The sequence below is a fragment of the Monodelphis domestica genome, chromosome X, assembly GCF_027887165.1.
Source record: "Monodelphis domestica isolate mMonDom1 chromosome X, mMonDom1.pri, whole genome shotgun sequence".
Taxonomy (NCBI): domain Eukaryota; kingdom Metazoa; phylum Chordata; class Mammalia; order Didelphimorphia; family Didelphidae; genus Monodelphis; species Monodelphis domestica.
This window is the reverse complement of record NC_077235.1, coordinates 58,606,021-58,633,198: the sequence shown is the minus strand read 5'-3', so window position 1 is coordinate 58,633,198 and position 27,178 is coordinate 58,606,021. Positions and strand designations below refer to the sequence as shown.

The following is a 27,178-nucleotide window of genomic DNA, read 5'->3' as shown; positions in this document are numbered from 1 at the left end:
GCCAGGCCCAGAGATGGGAGGTCCTTGGTTTAAATCTGTCCTCAGACACTTCCTAGCTGTGTTACTCTGGGCAAGTCACTTAACCCCCATTGCCTAGCCCTTACCACTCTTCTAAGCCTTAGAACCAATATCCAGTATTGATTCTAAGACAGAAGGTAAGAGGTTTTTTTAAACTGGATAGCAATAAATGAAGAGAGGAAAGAAGAGCAGGTCGGCCATAGGGAAGAGCACAACCAAAGGCAGGAAAGAAGGTGGAAGAATTTTGACTGAACTCCTAGCAGACTGAGACTTCACAAGCTGAGATCTGACTTCCCATAGTAGGTAGTACATAGTACAGAATGTCCCATAGTAAAGAATGTAGGGAATGAGTTATTCGATGAAAAGAACACAAGGTTTAGTTTAGAGACCTTATTTTAGGACTGGCTCTAGTTGTATGGCCTTGAGCAAGTCTCTTCACTTCCCCAGGTCTTATTTTCTCCATATGTAACAGAGGGAGATGGACAACACGATCTCAAAGGTCCCTTCCAGATTTCATTGAGCTAAATAAACAGCTCCCTAGTTGATTCTCAGTCAACCCAAGATACTAAGTTGGAATAGCTACTAAGGGCACCTAAACTTTCCATATTCTTTCCCCTCCTCCAATGAAGGAAATACAGGAATGGGATCAATTTCTTGATCATGGCTTTCAGATAGTCCAATTATTCTCAAATTGTCTCTCCTAGATCTATTTTCTAGGTCAGTTGTTTTTTTCAATAAGCTATTTCATGTTTTCCTCAGTTTTTTCATTCCTTTGATTCTGCTTTATTGTTTCTTGATTTCTCATGAAATCATTAGTTTCTAGATGGTCAATTCTAATTTTTAAGGTCTGATTGTCCTCTTTCAGTTTTTGGTTCTCCTTTTTCAATTGACCCATTTCTTCTTGCATAACTTTCCTTCCTTCTTGCATCACTTTCATTTCTCTTCCCCACTTTTCCTCTGCCTCTCTCAATTGGTTTTTGAAGTCTTTTTTGAGCTCCTCAAGAATTTGTGTCCAATCCATATTTTTCTTTTGGACTTTGCATGTGTTTCCATTGCTTTCACTGTCCCCTTCCATGTCTGTACCTTTCTCTTTGTCTCCATAAAAATTCTTTAGAGTTAGGTGCTTATTTTGTTGTTTCCTCATTTTTCCTATCTAGGTAGGCTCTGTTTTCTGGGAAGTTGGGGTACCCTCTTAAACTTCAATAAGAATGGTATCAATTTCCAGGCCTTGCCAGGAGGCTCTTCCTTCTTCCTCAAAAGCCCATGTGGGCAGAAACCCAGGCTATCTATGGATGAATGCATGGAAAAAGTTTACTTCTATTCTGCAAGATCACCTCTTACCTCCACTCTCTTGTTATGACCTCCAACAGAGGCTATTATTGACTCAGGGCAATGTTCCCAGTTGGCTCCAGCCTCCCAAGTGAAAGCTCTTCCTTCTGTCCATGAGCTCCTCCATACTTCCCTCCCTCCCTGAAAGAAGCCCTAGCCTCTCTATTCATGCTACCCCTAACTTGTCCTAATTCTTCATTATTCAAAGGGGCATCGGCAAAGGTGATCAGTGCTAGAAAATTCTGAGCCCAAGCTGGCAATAGAGTGATAGCAAAGAGCCCCTCCCCTCCCCTCCCCAACTGTGTTCTTCATTTCATTTTGCTGCTCCCATTTGCCAAGTTGGAAGCATTTAATCCAAAGGGGTTAGCAGCCTCTGGGCCTTTCCAAGAGAGATAAATGGTTTGTCCTCCTCTCTCCTCATGCCAATTCTCATGTCATGATGTCAGTTCCTCACCAAATGTCCTCAGTGATGATTTAGGGACATGGCACCACATGGTTCTGAAGAGCAGTTAATTAAATTCAATCTTCCGAGCAATTATAGGATTCTTGTTGTCAGGCAAAACAGAACAACATGTGAAACCCAAATCCCTCAAAGTGAATCAGAAGATCAGAGGAGATAGAGCTAAAGAAGCCCAAGAGACCATATTGTCCAAACCTCTCACTGTACAGAGGCCCAGCAATGAGAAGGTATTGGCCCAGGCACAGAGGAACCAAAGCAGAGATTCTAGCATGTGTCCTCTTGAATCAAAACCCCATATTCTGACCAGAGCATCAGAAGAAGTTTCTATTAATACAGACCCAAGGGACAGATATGAATATCTTCACCATCCCATTTTAACTGGAAAAATGGATAGTGACCAGGATTTAGAAGATCATCACTCTCAAGAGCAATGTGGATCACTTTTGCTATTGCGTAGCAGTCTTTCTATTTCAGCAACTCATGAATACCTCAAGTCATAAGTTCCTGGAGCCCATGAGCTCCATACAGCCTTCTAACCCCCTCAATCAACAAGCATGTTCCCTTTGCCTATTTATCTAGAATCAAAACTCTTCCTGCTGCCGTGAGAGGGTAACACAGAACAATTTCCCCCAGGAAATCACATTGCCATGGATGGATAGTAAAGTATTACTAATGCATTGAATATAGGAAGAAAATGTACACTTGAGAACTATAGCCTTACATATAAGTAGATTACATTTTCTAATAAAAAAAGAAATAAGGGAATAGATAAGAAAAAACCAACAATTTGCTTCACACAAGAACTATATCAAAGACATAAAGAGAGAGTGAAAATGAAGGGATGGAAAAAATCTATTCGGTTTCAGGTGACTAAAAATAGTAGGAGTTCCAATAATGATCTCAGATAAGGCAACAGTAAAAATTGATAAAGTCGAGAGAGACAAGCAAGAAGACTGCATTATGTTTAAAAGCATTCCAGACAATGAAAAATAACAACACAAAAGGTATATACACCAAATGGACCAGCAGCTAAGTTCTTAAAAGCCAAGGTAGGAAATTGAAAAAAAGCACTGATAATAACACAGTGATAGTGAGAGAATTTAATATTCTTGTCTCGGAGCTGAATTAACCAAAGGAAGATAAACAAGAAGAAAGATGTAGAATTGAACGAATTTGGGGGTAAGCTAGATTTGATTGACGTATGCCTGCATCTCAACAAAAGCTTTTAAAACTATATATATTTCCCAGCATCCCATGGGTATCTTGATAAAAACTGGCCATAAAGGAATCATAGACAAATGTAAGAGGCAGATGTGCTAAGTGTCGTTTACCAATAATGCAACAAAAATGAATGAGTCTTAAGAGCAAATCATAGAACTAATAAACAATTATTTTCAATATAATGATAATGAAACATCATACCAAAAGTTACAGGATGCAGTTAAAACAGTCTTCAGAGGAAAATGTATATCTCTGAAAACATAATAACGAAATGGAAAAAGAAAAAATCAATAAACTGAGCCTGTGATTTTAAAGACTAAAAAACATGCAAAATAGCAATCCTAAATCAAGTACAGAAGAAGAAATCTTTAAAATTAGAGAAACAGGAAAACCCCAAAATAACAAAAAAAAAGTTATACAACTAAGTAATTGACTATGGGGAGATCAGGTTAAATGTGTTAAAAATTACTTTAAAAATAATAGACTTTTTAAATTGTGTTCTATTACTTTCATTATGTGGAAACTCAAATCAGCCAAAAAAAAAGACTACCTTAGTAGAGACCCCTACAAGATCTACTTTAATAAACAGATGGAAATTTGTAATTATCATATTATTTTTTAGTACAGTGGATCAAGTGCTGGGCCTAGAGTCAGGAAGACCTGAGTTCGAATCTCCAACCTCAAAAGCGAGCTGTGTGACCCTGGGCAAGTTGCTTTGCCTTGTTTACCTCAGTTTCCTCATCTGTAAAATGAACTGGAGAAGAAAATTACAAACCACTCCAGGATTTTTGCCAAGAAAAGCCCAAATGGGGTCACAAAGAGTAGGAAACAACTGAAAAATGACTGAATCACAACATGTGCAAGGCACATGCTCGACCGGGCAACAGACACCTCTAAAGTACTTGAAAACTTTATGTTCTCTTAAGTAAGCTAAGGCTTCCCCTTGTGTAATCTTGATTACATTCTTTGGCAGCTTAGCTAACCCTGTTATTTTAACAGCTCCTATTAAAATTCAACCCAACATGACTGAATTAGCTAATAAGATTAATTAGCTAACAAGGTCCATGCTAATAAGGTTTGTTGTCATGTGAGAGAAATGTGACATTTTCCCCTCTTTCCTCTTCATGCACATGTATGCACACATGCACACACGCACACGGTCCCACACTCCCTCTTCCCCCTGCATTCCCCAAATGCCTCCCAATGGCATTTGACTGAGCCTACTAGATCCATTCAATCACTGTGGCTCAGGCTTGAGGCCTTCCCCTACCAGAAGAACCTCCAACAGCCTTATTCACCATCCCTTAAAATGATTCTGTGCTACCTCCTCCTTTCCGGTCAAAGTCAAGTCATAAAAGCCAACGGCCACAACATAACGGAGCTGGAGGTGTTCAGCCTGGAGACAGGAGGCTTAGAGGGGATGCGAGAGCCGTCTCCAAGTATATGAAGGGCTGTCACGTGGAGAAGTGATTCAACTCGTTCTGCATGACCCCAGAAGGAAGAAACAAGGGTGGTTTGTGGGAGTTGCATCTTTGAGGCAACTTTAAGCTTGCTATCAAGAACTCTTCCTCCCAACAAGAGCTGCCCCAAGGTGGAAGGGGCCGCCCTAGGAAACCATTGGTTTCCTTCTCACTTGAAGTCTTCAGGCAAAGTCTAGGTGCCTACTTTTCCAGTATGTTGCAGAGGGAATTACTTTTCACCTACAGCTTGAATGAGATGGCCACTCAAACTCGGAAATCCTGTGAGTTTGTTGCTCCTCTGATGAAGGGTATCAAGGTCCCCAGAAATAGTCATTCCATGCCATGCTTACGGAATTCATCCACCAGAGAACAAACCCTTCTTCCCCTTACCAAAATGTTCGCTAATGTGTGACATCCATCTTCTCATCTGCAGTGGAGGTCCATTACTTCTACTGACTTGCCTGACAGCTTGTCACTTTTGATAAGTGATAAAAAAAATGCCATCCTTCCATACTAGGGAAATGAGACAGACTCTTTTTCTTTGAAGCCAAGTAGTCAGCTCCTACACACCAAATGAGTAATGTGAGTGGGTAATGAGAGTAATATGAGTGGCTTAGCTTTACAGAGCACCTTTCATCCAAAACACACCAGTGCACCTTGAGAAATGTGGAAAGAAATTGCTCTACCTGTCTCAACCAGAATCACTTAGAGCACAGAGTGGCAAGTTAACACCCTCCCCCTCTTTCGATGGGTTGGGAAACTGAGTCCCAGATCAGGGAAGGGACTTGCCTGTGATCACATAGTTAGTGGCTGAGCTAGGACCAGAGTCCAGGTCTCCTAGATTTGAGGTTACTCATCTTTCCACTAAATCCCACTCTTAGCTAACTCAAAACACTAAGAAGAACCATTGGAACGATTGGGAAGTCTCCCTAATGAGAAAATGGGTGGTAAGGAGTTAATTCAACAGAAAGATGAATTCCTACTAAATTAAACATGTTATACCTCCAAGGGAACAGAATTCTGAAGAATTATCCTCTCTGAGAGTGTGAAGAAAGCTCAGAATCCTCTGTAGTCTAACCCAGACCTGAGCAGGAATCCACTCTGAAAGTCTTTCTCCAACTTAAAGACCACAGTAGATCCCAAGGCAGTCCATTCCATTTTTGGACAGCTTTAATGTTTCCCCTCTCATCACACTCAAATCTGCCTCTCAGAGACTTTTACCCACTGCTCCTGATTCTCTCCTCTGGGGCCAAGAAGAATAATTAGAATCCTGCCCCATTATAGTCTTCCAAATGCCGTATTGTTCCCCATCTTCTCTTTCTAAGCTAAACATCCCCAATTCCTTCACTGGTTCTCAAGTGACAATATCCAGTCCTCTCACTATCCTGGTCATCCTCCTCTGGATGTATTCCTGCTTTTCCATTTCCTCCCTGAAATGCAGTCTGACCAGGGCAGAAGATACTGAGATCTTACGCATTTGGAACATTCTATCTTTCTTTTTTTCAAACCCTTACGTTCCATCTTAGAATCATTACTATGAATTGGTTCCCAGGCAGAAGAGCAGTAAGGACTAGGCAATGGGGGTTAAGTGATTTACCCAGGGTCACACAGCTAGGAAGTATCTGAGGCCAAATTTGAATCCAGGACCTCCCATCTCTGGGCCTGGCTCTCAATCCACTGAGCCACCCAGCTTCCCCTCTGCCTTTCTTAATGTAGTTGGAGATCACCATGTTTTGGTCTGCCCTTTCACACCATTGTCTCACACTGAGCTTGAGGTCCACTGAAACCTCCAGTCTTTGCTCACTTTAATTGCTGTCTAGCTATATCTCCCCAAACCTTGCATGGCAGAATTATTTTTAGCCCACATGTACGGCTTTCTATCTACCTTATTTCTAGACTCTTAGCCCACACTGAACTTATCTTTCTAAACTGTTAAGTTCTTTTGGGGGGGTGGAAAAGGGGGCCAGATCTCCATTCAGTTGTCCAATTTGTCAGCTATCCTCCCAGCACATCATCCACAAATCTAATAAACATCTCATTTATAGTATCATTTTCCTATTAAAAATATCAAACAGGACAGGACATACCAATCTAAAGGATACGGGTCTTTTAGTGATTGCCATTTAATATCCTGTCATTCTACTAGCTCTAAGCCTATGCAACATACAGCCCACAATTCTCTATCTTTTCTATGGACTAGCATGAGAGAAATGATCCAGTATTGAGCTAAATCCAAATTAAGCTATATTTCGTGTGTTTCCTGGATCTACAAATTTAGTATCATAGTCAGAAAAGGAAATCTAGTTAGTCCAGCATTCCCTGACATCAGTGAAACCATGTTTGCTAGCTCTGTCTGACCATTGCTTCCCTTTTTAGAGATGTGCTAACCATCCCTTTAATAATACACTTGAATTTGAAGTCATGCTCCCTGGCCTATAGCTTACAGACTCCACTATCTTCCCTTTTTCTGAAAGTCGGGAATTTTGCCCTTCTCCAATCCTCAGCGACTCTTCTAGTTGATATGGATTTCCAAAGGTCACCAACAATCACAACTGCATGTTCTCTCAGTGCCCTGGAATGTAGTTTGTGAGGATCTGGTAATTCACTGTAGGCAACTAGTGGCTCTTTTCTCCTCACTCATATTGGGCCTGAGCCTAGTTGAATTACAGTTCTCAGAAGGCTATTACACAGAGATGCATGGTGTGAATTTCCAGCATGGGGCTAGGGAAAATCATGGTCTAATTATATGATGTAGGTGGCCACCTACTCTGGCCACCTATGAAATCATTGAAGAGTATATAACATTTCCCAATGGAAAGATATGTCACACCTAGAAAATCCCAAGAAGCAGCTGGTGATTCCAGCTGGGTAAACTATATATAATTATTCAAAATGGACTCTCCAAAGAACCAGAATTAATCAAACCCCTGGTGACCTAGTCATACCACCATATAAAAAAGCAAATAATGCCATACTATTTAACTGTTCTCTCTCTTTCTCCCTTCCCCTTTCCCCACCCCTCCACTCAGGTCCAAGTACAAGGAATGACTGGAAATATCCAATTTGACACTTATGGACGCCGTACAAATTATACAATTGACGTGTATGAAATGAAAGTTACTGGCTCTCGGAAAGTAAGTAGACAAACTAGGTAGTCACCAAAGAACGTGGACCATATGTTAACTCAGGCTCACTAATCATGGTAGAACACCATGGGGAGGAAGTTGTACTATTTCTCTTATCCATGTAGAATTTCAATATATTTTGGAAGGGAACTATTTTCACCTGAAGGTCATCTCTATCCAAGCACAACAAAGCAATCGGTTTAAGAGGGCAGGAACTGCTCTGAGCCAATTGAAAGATAGCGATTTTGTCAACATTGCAAGAGGTGCATCTGGCTCTTTTGATCCGCATCAAATCCCCAGTAAGAACTGGGACCCCCAAGAACCTCAGAACCAAGGGAAGTACCTCTCCATCGAGGTGAATTCTATAATGACTCCTAATAGAGAATGGCAGAACTCGGTGGACCAATTAAACATGGAATACGGAATGACACAGAATGCCTGAGCTGGGCAAGGCCTACAAAACTCCCTCTACTAGATACCTCTTTGACAGGTGATTTGCCTCAGCTATGGCCCCTTAACTCTCACCACGTTTCTTAACTGAGCAGGGGGCAAGCATTAAGCATCCTCTTGCAAGCACATCAACAGGGCTATTAAGCAGTAAGTACCATGCCTTGTGTCATTTCTGCAGGAAGCCCACTGCCTGCTTCCGTGGGCCTCTTCACAGTTCCTCAATGACAGTGTTACAGGAAGAGTAGGAAAAAAGAGAAGCACTCTTCACACTTCAGTGGGATGAATTATTTCACAAGATATACGAGGTGTGAGAATCCCCAGAGTGAGGAGACACCACACCTTCCTCTGTGTGTGAGTGTGTGTGCACGTGCACAAGGACGTGCGTACGTGCCAGTTTGGTGGGGAGGAGGGCAGAGACCTAATACATCTAGTCTGTGTGTAAAATTCAACTTTTTAAAAAATTTAAATGACTTTACTGAAGTCGTGGAATTCCATCCATCGCTTATAACGAGATAAATAGCTAAGCAGGTAACACATCTGCTCTTTGCAGGCTGGCTACTGGAATGAATATGAAAGGTTTGTTCCTTTCTTGGATCAGCAAGTCAGCAACGACAGTTCGTCATCTGAGAACAGGACTATCGTGGTGACTACCATTCTGGTAAGTTATTTGGGCCAATGGGCTGTCTTCCTTTCTGGCAAAACCAAGTCGTTGTTTGAAAACTTTTGGTAGAGTGGCTCTAGGTCAAGGAGAAAGACAACTCCATAAGCCCTCACTCCATCTAACTGCAATCCCACCATGCTCCAGGATATAGGAGAGCTCGCCAATGTGGGGACTCCCTCTGTTGCTACATCTACTCATCCTCTTCTCCATTTATTCCCATCAATCTTCCACAGAGGGGTCTATTCCAAGTACTGGGGGGTCTACCTCTAGGTCTCTTGATACCAGTGGAGCTTGCCCTGTCTCTCAAGAAATAATGATGATGGTGAAGAATGTTGACATTTCTGTGGTACCTTAAGAATTTGCAAAGCACTTATTAACAGTATCTCATTTGAATTTCATAACAACTCTGTGAGGGCAGGCATTATTATGTCCATTTTACGGATAAAGAAATTGAGGCTCAGAGAGATTAAGGGATTTTTACCCATAGCCACACAAGTAAACAATATCAAAGATTAGAGAATAAAACTTGGGTCTTCCTGACATTATCCACTCAACCATATTGTCCATGTTTCTTTGACATTAGCTTTTACACAGAGTGGCTCTGTGACCCTGGCTAAGTCCCTTGAAGCCTGTAGATTGTAGCGAAGCTGCATTGGTAGAGGGAGTTTCCTCACCTAGGAGTCCCCATCTCTAATATCCTTTATGGTGCTTTTCTGCTCATTGAGATGATGAGGCTGCATGGGATTTGGAGTTTGACTTCATTGATCTCATTCTGCCAGTGCAGAACAGCAACTGTCCAGCAATGCCCAGAGCCCTCTGGAGCGCTGAGAGGGAAATGACTTGCCCAGAGTGACACAGCCAGAATGGGGGAGGGGAATGGGGACCTGGAACCCAGAGCTTCCTGGCTCTGAAACTCACTCTCTGCTTCCTACGTCATGCTGCCTCTCAGTTTGGTGAAAATGTCAAAATAACGAATAGGTAGTTCCATCTATCACATCTGCCCAGTCCTACCCACTCATTCATTGCCACCTACGTGTACCCTTTCCCTAAAGCTAGACTTAGCATCTTTCCTTTTGGAGAAACAGCATGGTCTTTGGCAAAAGGCCCTGGATGTGAAGCCAGTAAATCAGGGTTCTAAGCCCAGCTCTGCTACTTCCTAGGTTTGGGCACTTGGGGAAGTTACCTAACTCTTCCCCCATAGTTTTCCCCTCTGTTAAATGGGAAGAACAGCTCCTGCCTTGCCTCCCCCACCCCCAAAGGATTAAAGCAAAATGAAAGCCTTAAACTTAAAACAAACCACTTCCCACATGTCAAGTATGACTCTTCATTCAAAGCCTGCTCTAAAAGGATTAAACAAGGGCTTTTCAGAAATCCATTTGGTCCGTTTGTAGGGAGCAGAAGACCAATCGATTTCATAGAGCTCGAGGAAGATTACAGAGTCCAGCCAAATCTGGTTCATTTAGATTCCACCAATGCCCAACTGGGAACATTCTGGAGGACAAGGGCAGAGAGGACCGGGGCTCTGATTTCCTTTGGACTCTTAGGGAAGAAATCCGAACCCACTAATAAATGTTCATTTACAGGCCAATCGGAGGCCCCCAGATTATCCTTATCTATTTCTTAAAGCAGGCCTAAAGACTTGTCATTGCAGATACTTTTTCTGATCATCTCTGGTAACTCGGTGCATTCAGACTCATTCGAATTTTATTTTCTTCCCCCAAATCCTCTAATCCAGACTTTCTGCCAATTCCAGCTAACTTTCTCCCCAGAGAGCGTGGATTAGTGAGTGCCTACTGACTTTCTTCTTCCACCTCAGAAAGTCCATTTTTTTCCTTGGCCCTACAAATCCCGGAGCCATCAAGGGCTATTAGCCTCTGCATGACTGGGGGCTATACATGTGGACAGTTGGTCTAGCTCCAGGATTCCACATGTATAAACCTCCTCTACGGACTTTTAAGCTTTCCAAGCAGCTGCTGAGTGCTGAGAATAATGGTCCAGTGCAGCAAATTGTAGTTTAAGGGACTTTTGCCTATGGATTCAGTGTAATGATAGTCACATGAGTCAAACCTTCTCTGCTACAAGCTAAGGGAACCCGTGTTTCTATGTTAGGTGTTTATCTCTCCTAGAATTATTTGCTTGCGTCAACTTTTAGTCTTTGTTTTGATCCCAAAGGAATCTCCCTATGTGATGTACAAGAAGAACCATGAACAACTAGAAGGCAACGAGCGCTATGAAGGCTATTGCGTTGACTTAGCCTATGAAATAGCCAAGCACGTGAGGATCAAATACAAGTTGTCCATTGTTGGAGATGGGAAATATGGTGCCAGGGATCCCGAAACAAAAATATGGAATGGCATGGTTGGAGAACTCGTCTATGGGGTAAGCTTCCACTCAACTGTCTTCCCCAGCGCTTTCCATTTCAATCAGTGGGATCGAATTCAATTCCATAAGAATTTGGCAACACCTTTTATGTGCTTTGATAAAGCTACTAGGGCTAGGGATAGGAATGAAATAGTTCCTGCCCTTGAGGAGCTTCCTATTTCTTTAAGGGAGAGATGAAAGGGAACAAGGTTACAGAGATGAGCAATCGCAAGGCACATACAAGGTAACTCAAAAGCAAGTAGAGGGGTGGAACCAACCACTATGAGGGCTGAGAAATGGATATCTTGGAAGGCATACTTGAGCTAATCCTTAAAGGAATCTAAGAATTCTAAGGCATGGAGGGGAGGAAGGAAGCCATCCCAGGCGTGGGGGATATAACCTGTGCAAAGGTACAAAGGCCAGAAATGGAATGCCACCCATGGGGAACAAGAATGCCAATTTAACCTGAAAATTGCATGCATCATTGGGAGGACCTGAGTTGAAGTCCTGCTTACACCACTGTCTTTGTGACCTTAAGCAAGACAAAAACCTCTCTGGGCCTCAGTGGTCTCATCTGTAAATGAGCAGGTTGGACTGGATGACTTTTAAGGTCCCTTCTAGCTCTACATTCACAGTATTTATGATCCTATAAGTTTGCCATTCAATCAATAAAAAAACAAGCTTTTGTGTGCCCAAGACTGCTAGCTACTGGGAATCCAAAGACAAAAATGGCAAGCACAGAGCCTTGAGGGGCTTCCATTCAGTGAATGGGGGTAGAGAAACAGATCCAAGAATCATAGTTGTAGTCTGAGTAGGAGACAGGAGAGGGAGCTTTAGACTGGGCAGTCATCACGAGGAGGAATGGAACCATTGCTACAAGACTCTAGTCCTCTCCCGTAGCAATGGCAATATTGACTTGATGAGCATTCCCTGAGCAAGAAGTGGAAAATGGGCAGGGTCCCTGGAGGGCAGATGGCAGGATGCTGTGGCTGGCTAGGCTCTGGCATCCCAGTGGATGCCACATTTTTTTTGGTGGGGGGATGTTTCACCTCCATGTTCCCTCCTCCAAAGCCTGCCCATAGTCAGTCTTTCCAGCTCTTTTGGAGCATCCATCTGGCCCTTTAGGGGTTCTGTAGAAAGGCTTCATGGTGCATTCACTGGATCTCTCTGGCCAGGAAGGAAGCTCAGCTGCAGGCCAGGGCTTATTTCATGTGCTCTCAGAGGTGATAATAATTTTCAAGGGTCTCCTGGGCCCTGAAGGGTTGAGTGATTTGCCCAGGATCACATAGCCAGGATATGTCAGATACAGGATGAACCCAGGTCTGTGAATCCCCCAGAGAGGGGCCAGACTATGGCAGACCAACTTGCTAATGGACTAGCAGAGCCTAAGTGATTGAATCCTTTGACCAGAAAACCCTCATCTATAGTATAAGAGGATCTATGTTTAATGTCGAGCTGGAGGGACCCTAAGCATTCTGGCTGCTCCAATCCACCCTTTTCACAGAGGAAACAGGCTCACGAAGTTTGAGTGACTTGGCCAAGGGTACACAGTAAGTAGCAGAGGCAGGATTGGAACCCAGCTTTCAGGATGCCAGGTTCAGTGACTCTCCACACATCCTCAAAGGTCAAGTGTTTCCTGCTCTCCTTCTCTCTTAGCTGTTCCTTCGGGAGCATCTCTGTGCCAAAGGTGGCACTATGGAGATAGAATGGAGGGAAGGGGAGAGAGTGGGAGATGGAAAAAGCCAAGGGAAAGGGTGAGCGATGTGCATATTCACTCTCTTTGGGTCTCTGAATGCTTCTAGTCACTTGAGAATAAGACAGGTAGGGGCCTAGTTGCCAGAAGAAAGAGGGGAAGAGAGAACGTGTGTAGGAGAGACATGCCATGCCATGACCCAGTTGGATCTAGGAAGGCCTCTGGGTTGTGTCCTGTCCCATCCCACCCCCACAGAGAAAGGAAGAGTTCCTCAGTTGTAGTCTGAGTAGGAGATGAGGTAGGCACAGCCTAGCACTTTGGATAAGCCCTTGGAGATGCTGAGATAGCCTGAGGCAGAGGCCCAAGAGGACCAGAATTCTTAGGGCTATGGCAACAGTAACACTGTGCTGGGGACTGGACCTACAAACCTAAACCATCATCCGAGTCGGTGCCTAATCCTCAGGGAGTCTTGATTTCCCCATTCCGAAATGAGGTAGAGAGGGCACTGGTTCTGGAGTCAGGAGACCTGGGTTTCAATCCTACTATCTCTTACACATTTACTACCTGAGGACTTCAAGTCACTTAAACTCCCCAGAGCCTCATTTTCCTCATCTGTAAAATGAGGAGTTGAGACTAGATAGCCAATGAGGTCCCTTCCTATCTAAATTCATGATCTCCTGACCCAATGTATGACCTTGGACAAGTGCCTTCCCTGGGTCTCAAGTTCCTCCTCTGTAAAATGAGGTGGTTGGACTGAATGGCCTGTGAGGGCCCTTCCAACTAAATGGGTCTATGTTTGGCCTCTCTTTTCACCCCTGGGCCTCAGCTTCCCCCTTTGTAAGATGAGGGAGTTAGACTAGAGGGCCTCAGAGGTCCCCTTCCAGTTCTAGGTCTCTGAGTCTAATAAAGCCTGGGTCATCTCTAAGGTTCTGTCCAGATCTAAATCCTACAGACCTCTAAGTACAGCCTGGATATACCCTGGGGAAGAGATTCTGCAAGGAGGCAGAGCCAAATCTAATAGCAAAGACCTAGATGTGGGCAGGAGGAAGTGAACAAGCGTAGGGGTCAGGAAGCCGGGGAGAGCCCAGCCAGGTCGTGCAGTGGCCAACCTCAGAAATACCATTTGAGGTTGGGCAAGAGTCTGCCTTGCCTTCAGTTTGACTGCAGCATCTGGCCCTCCGGGGAGGGGAGGAGGTGCCGGGCCATGGCCACCCTTCTTTCTGGCCTCCAGTGATTTGGGCAGGGCTCCAGCTCCGACAGCTCTCTCCTGAACCTTTAGCGTATAATGGAGAATCCCAAGGCCACCAGTGGCAGAGTGCAGACTTGAAGAAAGCTTTTAAAGAGGGCTCCTAGTCTGTGCTAGTGAAGTGGTGCGGAGTGAGTCCAAGGGGATTGAATTTGCCTTCCAAAATGGTTTCTTCTTTTCCAAAGAAATTATAGTCAAGGTTGATATTTGGGGCACTCAGGAGCTATTTTTAAAAAACAAACGTCAACACCACCCAATGGGCCCCATTATATAAACTCTTCAGAACGTTACGGCCTTAGAAACGGCCACCTGCTTTCAGCAGCTTGTGTTGGGAATTGGATCTTAGGCATCTGCCACTACTACTACATGGGCCTGGCCCAGCCTGTCTGGACCACCAGGTTCCCTGGCATGCCATACTCTGCATGTTCCCAGGAGAACAACTGGGTTCAAAGACTCTTCCTGTTGCTGGCAGGAACCTCAAAGGTCATGTGGTCCAGTCCCTGACTTGTCAAATGGGGAAACTGAGGCACAGGAAGGAGAAACGACTCACCTATGCTTCCGTGAGTCGGGGCAGTGTTGGGACTTCCTGCTGTACCATGCTATATCAGCTTACCAAGGAGGGGGAGGGCTGGTGCTGTGGCTTCTGCCCTCCTCCCTTTTCAGGCACAATCCCTGAGATGCCCACAATGGCTTTGTAAAGTAGAATATAGGCCCATTTTCTTTTTTCTCTTTCTTCCCAGCACCAAGAACCACACCTTGCATGCACATACATAGCAGGAACTGCATAAATGATAGTTGAGTGAAAACACCAAATCCTATCAAAACATGTTATTTTAGTCCAAATTCCCAGTTAAGCAGCCTTCTTGACATTAACAATACAGGAAAAACAGATTTCTAGTGAAACGCTTCCATTCTGAATCATCGAGGAAGCACGATCCACTCAGTTGTCTTGTTAAATGCGCTAAATTTGTTCGGATTATTGGCCCATCTTTAATACCAAGCTGCCACTTCCTATCTCCCATTCAATACTTATTGGCCGTTCGCCACTTACTATCTTCTGACTTGGACATTTAATATCTGTGGGACCCTGGGCAAGTGCCGTCCCCTTTCTGGGCCTCGTTTCCTTATTATCTATACATTTAGGAGATCAAACTAAACCACGCCTCTCCCCAGCATCATGCCCAGACATAGAGTGGTGGATCAAAGCTGAGTGGTCTCTGAGGTTGGTTCCCTTGAACTTTAGAGCTGTGATCCTATGTGTGACCTTGGGTAAGTCACTCCCCTCAACCCAGCCTCTGTTTCCAAAGCTATAAACTGAGTGCACTCACTTAGTGGCCTCTGAGGTCCCTTCAGAGTCTGAAACGTTAGTATCTGGGATCTGTAAAAAGCAACAGAAATCTTTGGTTCTCGGGCACTTCTCCCCACTGCCAGCATCAACTCCAACAGAAGCCAAAGTGTTTAGGAGATGATGCTCTTTGGGAAACCTGGAACCAGGGTTGGGGGGACTGTAAATAGAGAAGGGTTAAAGGGCAAAAACCCTGCGGCTAAGCTTTCTCACTTCAAAGCTGCAGCTCCCATTGCTTTAGCTTTTACAACTTCAAAGCTTACACGAGAATCTCCCCCAGCATCCCTGTGAGGTAGGCTGTATGGGGGAAGAAATTAGCTAATTTATGGCAAAGGCTGTATGAAGCCTCTGCTATGTGCATAGCCCTGTGCTGAGTGCTAGGGATGCAGATATATGCCAACCAGACACATTCAAACGGGGGAGACAGCACATTGAGGAGGGCGCAGCCACAGGGCAAATGGAAAGGCCCAGGGGTCCTTTGCCAAGACAGATCGCAGTGCTCCTTCTGGAATGGCATTTGCAGTGACAAAGCCATAGCCATGCCTGACGTAGGATCACATGACTGCACCAAGAACATTGATGCAGGATAGCTGCTGGAGTGGGAGCCACAGCGCTAACTGAGGCAATTGGCAGGACGCATCTGCCTTGTATGTGGGGGATCATATTGTCATTCCCATTTTTTTCAGTGATCTTGTCAATGTAGGGAAGTCTCTGTGCCAAAATGGTTTCTACTAATGTAGATCCTCACCTGCTCTTCAAGTTAAATATCAACAATAACAATAACAATAATAATATAATAAAGGGCCTGATGGAAAACCAATCAAAGCCTCAGGCCCTCACTGTACCTCCAGACCTCTTTCCCCCTCTTCCTGGGTCCCTACAGTCTTGGATCTTCTGAAACCCTAGCATGGCACCCATCTCCCTTCTTCCCCCTGACACACATGTGCACATACATATATACATGTTGTTTTGAAGAACTTGCTTCCAGCAAATGAAAGCCAAAGGCCTAGGCTCCAAAGACCTTGCCAGGGACTTGTGCCAAAGGGCTAGACTCCCAAGATGTGCCCAAGGAAGACAGACATTGTGCTATAGCAGAGAAAACCCTCGAACTGGAGACCCAGGATGACCCAGGTTCAAATTGCAACTGTCAATTACTACCTGCGGAAAGCTTCTAGCTCCCTGATGGAAGAAATTGTTGGACTATTGTCCTGTTTCCCTAGTTCGTGACATAGTCTCTGGCATTTAGGAAATGCATGTTGGCTAATGGATCAATTGTGTGGCTTTGGCCAAGTCATCCAATCTCTTTCAGACTCAGTATCCTCCTCTGTAAAATGAGAGGGCTGAACTGGGTGGCCTCTGAGGTCCATTCCACCTCTAGTGCTGAGAGCCTATATGTGACCTTGGGCAAGTCCCTTCCCCTCCCCAAGCCTCTGCAGAATGATGGGATGAGACTAGCTGGGAACCAAGGTCCTTTCTAGTTCTAGGTCCTGGCATCATGGGGGATCTTGGGTCCAAGAAGAGCCAAAAAGGTGGTTCAGCAGGGAGAGTAACTTCACCTCATCTTTGAGCTCCCTTTGTACTCATCAGACTAGCAGCAAAAGGAAGGGTTTGCAACAAATGGAAGTGAAGGATTCTGAGAGCTGGGAAAGGACTGTGCATACCAGAAAAGATGCCCCTAACTCAGTGCTGGCCACTTTGGTGGGAAACTTGGGCTCTGTCCTAGAAATGAAAAGGACTGGAGATGTAGAGCTGGAAGGGACCTCACAGACCCTGACCCTCTAGTCTAGCTTCCTCATTTTACAAAGGAGGAAACTGAGGCCCAGGGATGGCAAGTGCCTTGTCCAAGGTCACCCAAGATCATAGACCTAGAGCTGGAAGGGACTTCAAAAGCCATCTAGTCTATTCCCTTCATTCAGTTGGAGAAACTGAGGATCAGTAAATGGCAAAACCTGTATCCAAATCCAAGTCCTCTGACTCCAGAATAGGTGTTCTTTCTTCTCTTTCATCCTCATGAGCACTCCCTATTCTGCCTCAAAATACCCTCCACACGTCCCCATGGCTTAGCTGAGCAACTCGGTCGTGGCTTCAACTCTGGCCCTGGGTCTGGGCCTGAGCTTAAGTCTGGTGCCAGCCCCGGATCTGTCTTGTCACCTTTCTGGGTCCCCAGTGAAAGAGCTGAGAGCTGGTTTCTGCCCGGCCCCTCTTTGCCTCCTGCAGTGTAGACCAATGGAGGCAGGGGTAACTTCGTCCTCTTAGCTCCCTGACAGCCCTCAAGGATTACACAGTGGCTTTCCTTCTGCCTTCTGGCTAAGCCGCTTTATGCTCACCTTTCCAGGTTCTTCTCCCTGTATTCAATTGTGCCACACTTCTTCTAGGTGCTTTGGAAAGCTCTGCTGGAAGGCTTCGCCCCTCTCTGGACCAGGGCTGCTTTCCACATCACCGAGGCTTAATTGACAGCAGTTTCAATATACTTCTTCATTAGGAAGATACCACATTCAAGGAAAGACTGGCCCTACCCTCCTTTTTTTTTTAAAGAAGGTCCTCAGGGGAAAAAGCAGATAGAAATAAGTGGAAGAGAGAAGCCCTTTGCCTGAGGGGAAGAGAGCCTTTTTCTAGTCATCCTTCTGGGATTTCTAGAGCACTACAGGCCAGAAATGCTTCTGGGGGCACCCAGAAGTCCCAGGGGACCTACTCTGTGCCTGCTAACTTCCCTTTGGTAGGCAGTCAAACATTGGGAGATGAGTCATTTCCTAGCTATACTACCAAGGGTAAGCCGCCGCCGCCTCCACTTAGATGGTGGGGATAAAATGGTGGAATGGTGGATAGAAAGCTGGCCTCATTTTCCCCTGTATAAAACAAGGAGAATAAATGCTATGATCTGTGATATCCCCTACCAGCTCTAAAATCTTATTGATGCATTGCCTGCTATCTGTATGACCTTGGGCAAGTCCCTTCCCCTCCCTGGGTCCATTTCACCATCTATAAAATGAAAGTGATGGAGCACATAACTATGAACCAACCTCTGGTCTATGTTTGGGGGAATGAGAGACGAGGGTAATAGCATAGTCGATTACAAAAGGTATGGCATGCCCAAATGAAAACTCTCAACATGAGCCAGAGGCTGGTTCTTAGGAGAGCCCTGTTATCCCTAAACATGACCTGCAGCAACAAGTCCTAACCAAGCAGCCCATTTGACCCTTGCCAATAGCCAGGTCCAATTATATGAAAAGGGCTCTTTGTCCATGTAGTCTAGACACCCAGTCCCCTCCCTCATTGGGCTTGAATGGAGTCCTTTGAATGAGAGGGGTTTTATGGGAAGAGCCAAGAGACTCCCATGCCCCCACGTCCCTGGCCCTCGAGGGACATCAAAGGATTGAAGTAACCATAGGAGAGAGGCAGTGGAAGAACCATTAGCCCCATTTTTCAGATAAGGAAACTGAAACTCAGTGTGGGGATGTGGCTTTCCCAGGGCCGCCTTCTAGGGGGTAGGCTGTTGTGCTCAACAAGCATTTCCTCATTGAACTGGAGAGTTGTGGCCTTGGGATGTTTCTGAAGTCCTGCGTGATGGCAGGCCTTGTCATGTCTGAGGCCGGGCAGGCCACAGCTTCTTCACCTTGTCTACGTCTTGCACCACTTGAGCATTCTGGGGAGGCCTGTGGGCCCCTTCTCGGCATAGTTTTTAAGTGCAAAAAGCCAACATGGAGGATTAGAAAAGAACTCAACAGTCAGTTAAAAAGCGATGCAATTTGTTTCCATTCAAATTCATTCAAGCTAGGAGCTCCCAGGAGCTACTGGAAAGAGCAGAGAGGCTAATGGGCTGGGACTAAGGAAGACCTGGCTTCCTGCGAACTCTGGGCCTCAGTTTTCCTCCTCTGTCAAATGAGAAATTGAATTCTCAGGGTCCTTTCAACACTGACATTGTGTGGTTTGTTTGGGGTTTTTTTTTTGCTTCATGTTATCAAAACATCCTTATCTAGAATAAACTCTTTTTCCCAGGCTTTATTCTGGCAGAGAGGTGATCCTGGGGTCTCAAACAGGTCCAGGCCTTCCTTGTCCCAGCAGAGCCCAAGCTCTGGGAGGACCTACCAAGAGGGGGAGATTTCCCTATGCTGGTTAACAGAAGACTGAGAAGGCTGACCACTAGGGGGTGACCAGGAGGGGTGGGGGGACAGGCAAAGCAACCCTCGAAGCCATCTTTGAAGGTGTGTAAGAGCTGTGTTCTCCATCCCCGAAGGACACAGCCACACACCCAGGAAGGCCTGGATCCTTGAAGCTTATTCTTTCGCATATTCAAACCAATCCCAAATTAAACCATGTTCCCACAAACGTAAATCTGTTCAGTAAAAGCTGGATATAGAGCCTGGATTGATTCTAATCCAGGTGCCAGAATTCCAAAGGGATTATAGGATCCCATAATCCTAGATCTAGAGCAGGAAGGGATCTCAAAGGCCCTCCAGTCCAACCTCTTCATTTTATTTATTTATTTTTTTAAACCCTTACCTTCCATCTTAGAATCAATACTGTATATTGGTTCCAAAGCAGAAGAGTGGTAAGGGCTAGGCAATGAGGTAAGTGACTTACCCAGGGTCACACAGCTGGGAAGTATCTGAGGCCACATTTGAACGAGAACCTCCCATCTCTAGGCTTGGCTCTCTCAATCTACTGAGGCACTCAGTTGCCCCCTCTTCATTTTATAAAGAAGGAAACAGAGACTGAGGAAAGGGAAGGGACTTGCCCAAGATCACACAGACATTGTTAGAAACAGGATTTGAACCCAGGTCTTCCTGAGTTCCAAGTCAAGCATTTGGTATTTGGTATTTCCTTATCTTTCTCTCTGCATTTCCCTCTTTCTCATCATGGTTAGAATTGCCCTTGTAAAATGAATGAATCCTCAGACACCTACTGAACATGTACCATGTGCAGATAGGGCCCCTATGCCTGGAGCTGCTGGGGGCGGGGACAAGGGAAGGACTCAAAGACAAAAATTCTGTCCCTGTCTTCAAGGTGCTTATAGTCCAGCAAAGAGCCGAGCAGGTCAACAATGGTTTGGGCATTAAGTGCCAAACAATGCCCCAAGAGCTTTTCAAGTTATAAGACTAGCCACCAAAGGGTAGGGCTGTAGAACATCCTTTGGGGATCTTCCAGTCCAACTTCTTCATTTTACAGCCAAGGAATCAGAGATGGGAAAAGGGCCCACACCTAGTAAACGGCAGGATCCAAACCCAAATCTCCTAGCCAATGCCACGTCAGAGTCTCTTTCCACTATCCAAACTGTCTCTTCTGAAAGGCAAGTGATGAATGAAAATAAACGTTGTGTCTAAGTCATTTGTTTCCCTTGGCTTTTTCAGAGAGCAGATATAGCTGTCGCCCCGCTCACTATAACTCTGGTCCGTGAAGAAGTGATAGACTTTTCCAAGCCCTTCATGAGTCTGGGCATCTCGATCATGATTAAGAAGCCTCAGAAATCCAAGCCGGGAGTGTTCTCTTTCCTGGACCCTTTGGCCTACGAGATCTGGATGTGCATCGTCTTTGCGTACATTGGAGTCAGTGTCGTTCTTTTCCTGGTCAGCAGATTCAGTCCTTACGAATGGCATTTGGAAGATAATAATGAAGAACCTCGGGACCCCCAGAGCCCTCCTGACCCTCCTAATGAATTTGGAATATTTAATAGCCTCTGGTTTTCCCTGGGTGCCTTTATGCAGCAAGGATGTGACATTTCTCCAAGGTTCGTATCCACATCAATCTCATCCCCCTTCTCGTCGTACCCTATGGTGAATCTGTTCAGTTCCCAAACCTCTCCATTGCCAATGTCCATCCAAGGCCAAGTCTCATCATCAGAGCACTTAGCTTGCTGGGATCCTTCAAGCAAGTGGCCTGAGTATATTTATGCTCTAATATCTCTCCTTATGAATGTTAACAGCTAATATACAAACTCTGGCCAAAGTCAATATTGAGCAGTTAGTCTTCTGTTTATCAGAGAAGTCTTGAGGAACTGGATGGAAGTTTCCCATTGAGCCAGGCTAAGAGGGCCATCAGAAAGGAGCTAGCCCTAGGCAAATCTGAAGCTTGTCTTCCAGAGCCACTCACTTCCCCTTATGTGTCCTCCGTCTTTCGCGTACCTGGGTGCCCTCTGGGTGTTCAGAGCTGCCCTCCACTTAGGTGTTCCATGTCATTCTCCCTTGTTGACTGCCCATGTAATAGACCTTCCCTTCTATCCTTTCCCCGGAAACATTCACCTGACTGTCCTTCCATTCTTCTTCAGTTAACCATCAAGGTGGTCACCATTTAAACAAGTGTTACTGGGGACAGCTGGGTGGCTCAGTAGATTGAGAGTCAGGCCCAGAGATGAGAGGTCCAGGGTTCAAATCTGCCCTTCACACTTCTAGCTGTGTGACCCTGGGTAACCAATTGATTCCAAGATGGAAGGTAAGGGTTTATTAAGGAAAGAAAGAAAATAAACGAGTGTTACTAAGGCCTTTGTAACAGTTGAAGACTCAATAAGTTAACCCTCCAGATTAATTTCCTTTGACAAGGGACTCCTAGAGATGATTCCTTAACCAAAGAAAATTTCCCTCAAGTGTCCCCAACTCATGCCACTAGAATATCAGTCATCTCAGTGGTCCCAAGTGGAATGTATTTAGGACTCTTAAAGTAGAACATGTTCCTAAGTATTCATCGTGCTTCCATGGAAGCTAAATTTTCACTCTCTTTCCAACACTTGTAGTGCTATTACTAAGACAAGGCTCAAATCTTGTTTAGTGATAAAGATATCATGGAGGCTGACGTGGCATGAAATTGACCATCATCCACGTTATCGATGGCCACTGAGACACTGGCCAGAATTTGGAGTTAGCCATAACATACATATGCACCAGCTAAAGCTGCCTCCGGCCCATCAAGGCCATAAAATGAGCAAATCTAGAGAGGTCCCAGGGCATGGATCATTGACAGTGATCCAGTTGACTCATAAAGCACCTCCCAGAATGCATTCTGATAATGCTGCTTTGCTTCATTTGAAAATCGTAGCCACCAATGCCTAAGTGCAGCTTGCATTGATCAGCCACAACTCAGGCCAACCTCTGGCCCCAGTCTCCTCCCAATGGGTCACTCCTTACCTCTTTGGCACTTGATAGTGTGTGGTGTTCCCTGACTTCCACTTGGACCTTATCAGTCAGGCAAATTTCCTTTCAAAATTTGCACGTGCCCATCTGTTGCAAATCAAGAAAGTGGGGCTTCTGAATGCCCACTGACAACACTCATTGAGGTTAAAGCACTCCAAACTGCTCTGATGGGCTCACCGCCATAGTGGGCCATGCTTCACGGTAGGCTCTTTCTTTTAAAGGGCCATTTGTTTTAGGTGGATTTCCCCCAAATCACTTGAAGAAATATTAACTTTAAAGTAGGCTGGTGACCTAGACCTGGCAAGTCAGGCAGGTTTTAAAAGTTTGGTAGCAATCTTTATGGGGCGACACTTAAGTGGCAGAGGAATGGAGCAGGTTATTATCCCCATGGCAAAGACCATGTTCTCCTGCAAAGACAAAGATACCAGGGACGATCATGAGCAAGCAGCCGTTTTCTTCTCACAGTATGTAATTATTAGCTTCGGAAGCCCTGTGTTTTCTACCAGGCATGTGATCCTTTCCAGGAACAGAACACACCCACCCTCTCTTGTTTTGCACCCATCAAGAAAGAGAGCGTCCTTGGATTTCAGACAGCATTTCATACCCATACCACTGGGGTCACCTCCGCAAAATGGGTAGGAACTAGCCACAGTGCCCAAATTTAGCTATTTGGTGGTGGTGGTGGTGGTAGCGGGTTTTAACTATTCTTAACATCCTTTATTATGTCATAAATTTGGATATACTCCAATGATATACAGCTATATCCCACATGATATAGAATTGAAAGGCACCTCAGAAGCCAGCTAGTAGAGTCAGAGATTTAGAGCTAGAAGAGACCTTGGAGGCTGAGTCCAGTTCCCTCATTTGAAAATTAAGGAACTTGAGGTCAAATAAGTTAAGTGACTTGCCCAAGGTCATACAGGTAGCAGGAGTCAGAGTCAGGCTTTGAGCCCAACTTCTCTGACTCTTGATCCAATATGCTTCCCAGATACCATGATGCCTTCTAGAAACTCATTCTGTCCCTTGAGACAATTGCTTCCCATTCACAAGGCATTGCTCACATGTGGAGCACTTGGAGATTTCTCCCAGCAGCCCTGGGAAGAGTATTATCACATCCATTTTATAGATGAGAAAACCAAATGATTGAGAGGCCAAGAGGTTGTACACAGTCAAATAGCTAGTGAGTGTCTGAAGTGGGAACTGAGATTGGGTCTCTTGGCTCTGAGTCCAGCCTTTTTGCCCCTGCACCAAGCCGGGGTAACCTGTTGGCCTCTCAAGGCCCCTGTTTGTCCCACCCCTGGACAACAAACACCTTGTTTTATTTTAAATAGTTGTCATTTGAAACAAGCTCCTCAAATCTTTCTGATTTGTACATGTGCAATCAACTTTCCCCCATTGCCTTTCTATAGCAAGGGTAAATTGAGAGATTAAGAAACCTATCTGCCAAAGAGCTGAGAAGGACAACCTTAGAATATAGAACAGAAAACCCTAGAACAGTGATGGCAACCCTTTTAGAGACCGAGGGCCCAAATTGCAACCCTCATGCCACATGTGAGCCCTCCACCTTACCCCAGACAGGGAGGGAGGAAGCACTCCCATTGGGATGCTGGGCAGGTAATGAGAGAAATATCCTCAGGTATGTGTGGAGAGGGGGAAGGGAGCAGTCCCCTCTGGCACACTATGGCACAAGTGCCATAGGTTTGCCAACATGGCCCTAGAACATCAGAACAGGGAAAAGTCCTTAGAATATAGAATGTCAGAGCTAGGAGGACCCTGATCACATAAAACAGCATTTAGAATTAGAATAATGGTGTCCAAGTTAAATAAAAATTTGTGTGGGCTGCATTTTGACTGAGAATACTACAAATTAGCATTATCTATATTGTATTGTAGTTTTATTTATTTTATTTTTAAATATTTTTCCAGTGATATTTTAATCTGGTTCAGACAGCATTGAAGAGTTCTCCCCTTCTGACACCCCTTCCTTAGAACAGAGACTGTAGGTACTAGAACTCAGATGGTCCTTAGAACAGAGAAAAGCAGAGCTACACAGAAAGTTAAAGGTGGAGAACTTTAAAAAAGAGAGTATCAGCGCTGAGAGAGAGGCCTTCGAAATGATCTATCTCAACTCTTTATTTGACAGAAGAAGAAACCGAGGGCTTGAGAGGGGAAGGGACTGACCCAAGCTCTTCCAAGCTTCAGAGCTAGTTCCAGGATAGAGCCTCTTGCCCACTAGCCAGCCCTGCTTCCCTCCACCTGCCCTCACTTGTGCTTGCTTTGCCCCTCTCCTCCAGCTGATGTATAGTGTTTGGGTTCTGGTTTCCCAGTCTCTAATGAGCCTGTACCTTGGCCTAGTCTGTTAACAAACATAAGCCCTGAGAGCACTTCAAACGCTATTAACCATGTGTGCACCCAAATTAAAGGGCCAGGAAACAAGAAGTGGGCCATCACAAGGAGAGCCGTGGGCATCATTCCATTTCGGCCAGACAGAGCTATTGACAGTAGCCTGAGGGCCTGGAGAATCTGGGCAAATGTTAAGTTGGACACTTTTAACTCCCTTGACTGAACACAGTGAATGAGTTTGCTCTATATCAAACTGTAGAGAGAGGCAAATATCAAAAGGGTAACCCTTTCCTAAGCACCGAGCCTGCTTCTGCGCATACCAACCAATCACAGGGCAGGAGAGGTAGAAACCAAAGGCTCTGGCCCTCAGTTTCCCCATCTGTCAAATGAAAACATTGAATTAAATGATGCCTAAGGGCCTTTCCAGCTCTCAACAACCTATATCCCTATGCCCTTTCTTCTTTCTCAGACTCAGTTTCCCCTTCAGGCAAACAAAGTTTGATTACATGGCTAATTACATGACCCTCCAGCTCCATTAGACTGGGGGCTCCTTGAGGACAAGGACTGGCTTCTGCCTTTCTTTGTATCAGTGCTCAGTGCAAAAATAGGTGCTCCATCAATGTGCGTTGACTGACAGCCTGTGATTCCATGACTTTCTCCTCCTTTCCCTTTCCTGACCTTGTTTGGCTGTTGTGGTGAATGAGAAGGTCAGATTCCACGATCTCCCAATTCCCTTCCAGCTCTGCCATTCCACTCAGTCCCTCCATAACTGGGGCTTATTTGAAGTCACCTGATTGGTTTTCAGACCAGTTTGTTAGACAGCCTAATGCTGGGCATTTCTTTGCCTTCCAAATATGGAGCATTTTCATCACTGTTTTTAAAGCTCACCTTCCATCTTAGAATCAATACCTGAGTGGCAATGGCTAGGCAGAGGGGGTTAAGTGACTTGCCCAGGGTCACAAAGCCAGGAAGTGTGTGAGGCCACATTTGAGCCCAGGACCTCCTGTCTCTGGGCCTGGCTCTCAATCCACTGAGCCACCCAGCCACCCCACCATTGCTACATCTTAGCAACCGGGTGAGTGAGCATGTTCTCAAGGCTTCTCTCCCCACCTCACGTGGCCTCCCCATCCTTTAGTAGCTTCCTAGCCCTGCCGGAAGCACACAGCTTTGTCTTCTTCCTCAGAAGAGATGGCTTTGAAGGAGTTTGACAAGCAGACAGACACACACACAGACAGAACTGCTGCAGCCCTTAACAGTGGAAGCAGGCTGGAAGGAAGCCAGCCTGGTGCTCCTCACTGCATGTGGTGTGCTCCCCCTGCTGGCTGCATGTAGAACTGCTGCAGGGTTTAGCGGAGGGCTGACTAGCTGGGGATTGTCTTCGCCATCCTCGGTCCCCGGACTGGGCTCCCACTGACTTCTTGAGACCAGCCCACCCCGTCCTTGTTCCAAAATCATTCTTCTCCCCCTTTCTCTCCAGAGTGAGACAGGCAAGGGGCAAAGGGACTCGAGTGACACCTAGATTAATGAACCTCTTAAAAACAGAGAATACATGCAGAGCAATAAACATAACAATAAAGATAGGGGGAGGGGGAGGGGCGGGGGGGGGGGACGGTTCCTTTTTTGCTCAACTTAAGCCCCATCCTTTCTTCCTCTTATGTATGACCCGCACCTCTTCTTCCTGCTGCAAATTCACTTCAGGGGAGCCGGGGTAATAAATAGATGATGTAATAGCAACATTTTTATTACAACTATTTCCCGAGGTCTGTGGCTAAAAGCCAACGTTTTCCATCTCAGGGACGCGGCTCCTTATTCCCATGGGAGACAGCTGCGCGTTTGGGGGTTGAGGGGGTTGGCCTGGGTTTTTATTCTCTCCTCAATCGGTCATGGCAGTGGAACAGTGAGCAGTGTGGAAATGGTGTGTGTTTTTGGAGAAGGGAGATATAAAGAGAGAGAGACAGAGAGAGGGGAGACAGAGGGAGGGGAGTCAGAGAGAGGGAAAGAGAGAGATTAAATAAGAGGGAGAGAGAAAGGGAGAGAGATAAAGAAAGGGGGGGAGAGAGCAAGAGGGGGAGATGGAGAGAGGGAGAGACAGAGGGAGAGAGATTAAATAAGAGGGAAAAAGAGAAAGAGGGACAGGCAGAGAGGGAGAGAAAGAGGGAGAGAGAGATAAAGAAAGAGGGGGAGAGAGATTTAAAAAAGAGGAAGAGAGAGAAAGAGGGGGAGACAGAGAGAGGAGATAGAGAGAGAAATAAAGAAAGAGGGAGGGAGAGATAAAGAGGGGAGTCAGAGAGAGGGAAAGAGAGATATTAAATAAGAGGGAGAGAGAGGGAGAGAGATAAAGAAAG

The 27,178-nt window shown here is 45.3% G+C and overlaps 1 protein-coding gene across 8 annotated transcripts in view; it reads left to right on the top strand.

Moving 5' to 3' along the window:
* The window catches only part of GRIA3 (glutamate ionotropic receptor AMPA type subunit 3), a 306,481-nt gene that overhangs the window by 186,322 nt on the left and 92,981 nt on the right, over positions 1–27,178 (top strand). For all 8 annotated transcript variants that reach the window (XM_056809190.1, XM_056809189.1, XM_056809187.1 and 5 more), the window contains exons 8-11: positions 7,518–7,622; positions 8,614–8,721; positions 10,897–11,103; positions 20,718–21,094. In XM_056809190.1, coding sequence (XP_056665168.1) covers positions 7,518–7,622; positions 8,614–8,721; positions 10,897–11,103; positions 20,718–21,094 — 797 coding nt within the window. The remainder of the gene's footprint in view (positions 1–7,517; positions 7,623–8,613; positions 8,722–10,896; positions 11,104–20,717; positions 21,095–27,178) is intronic.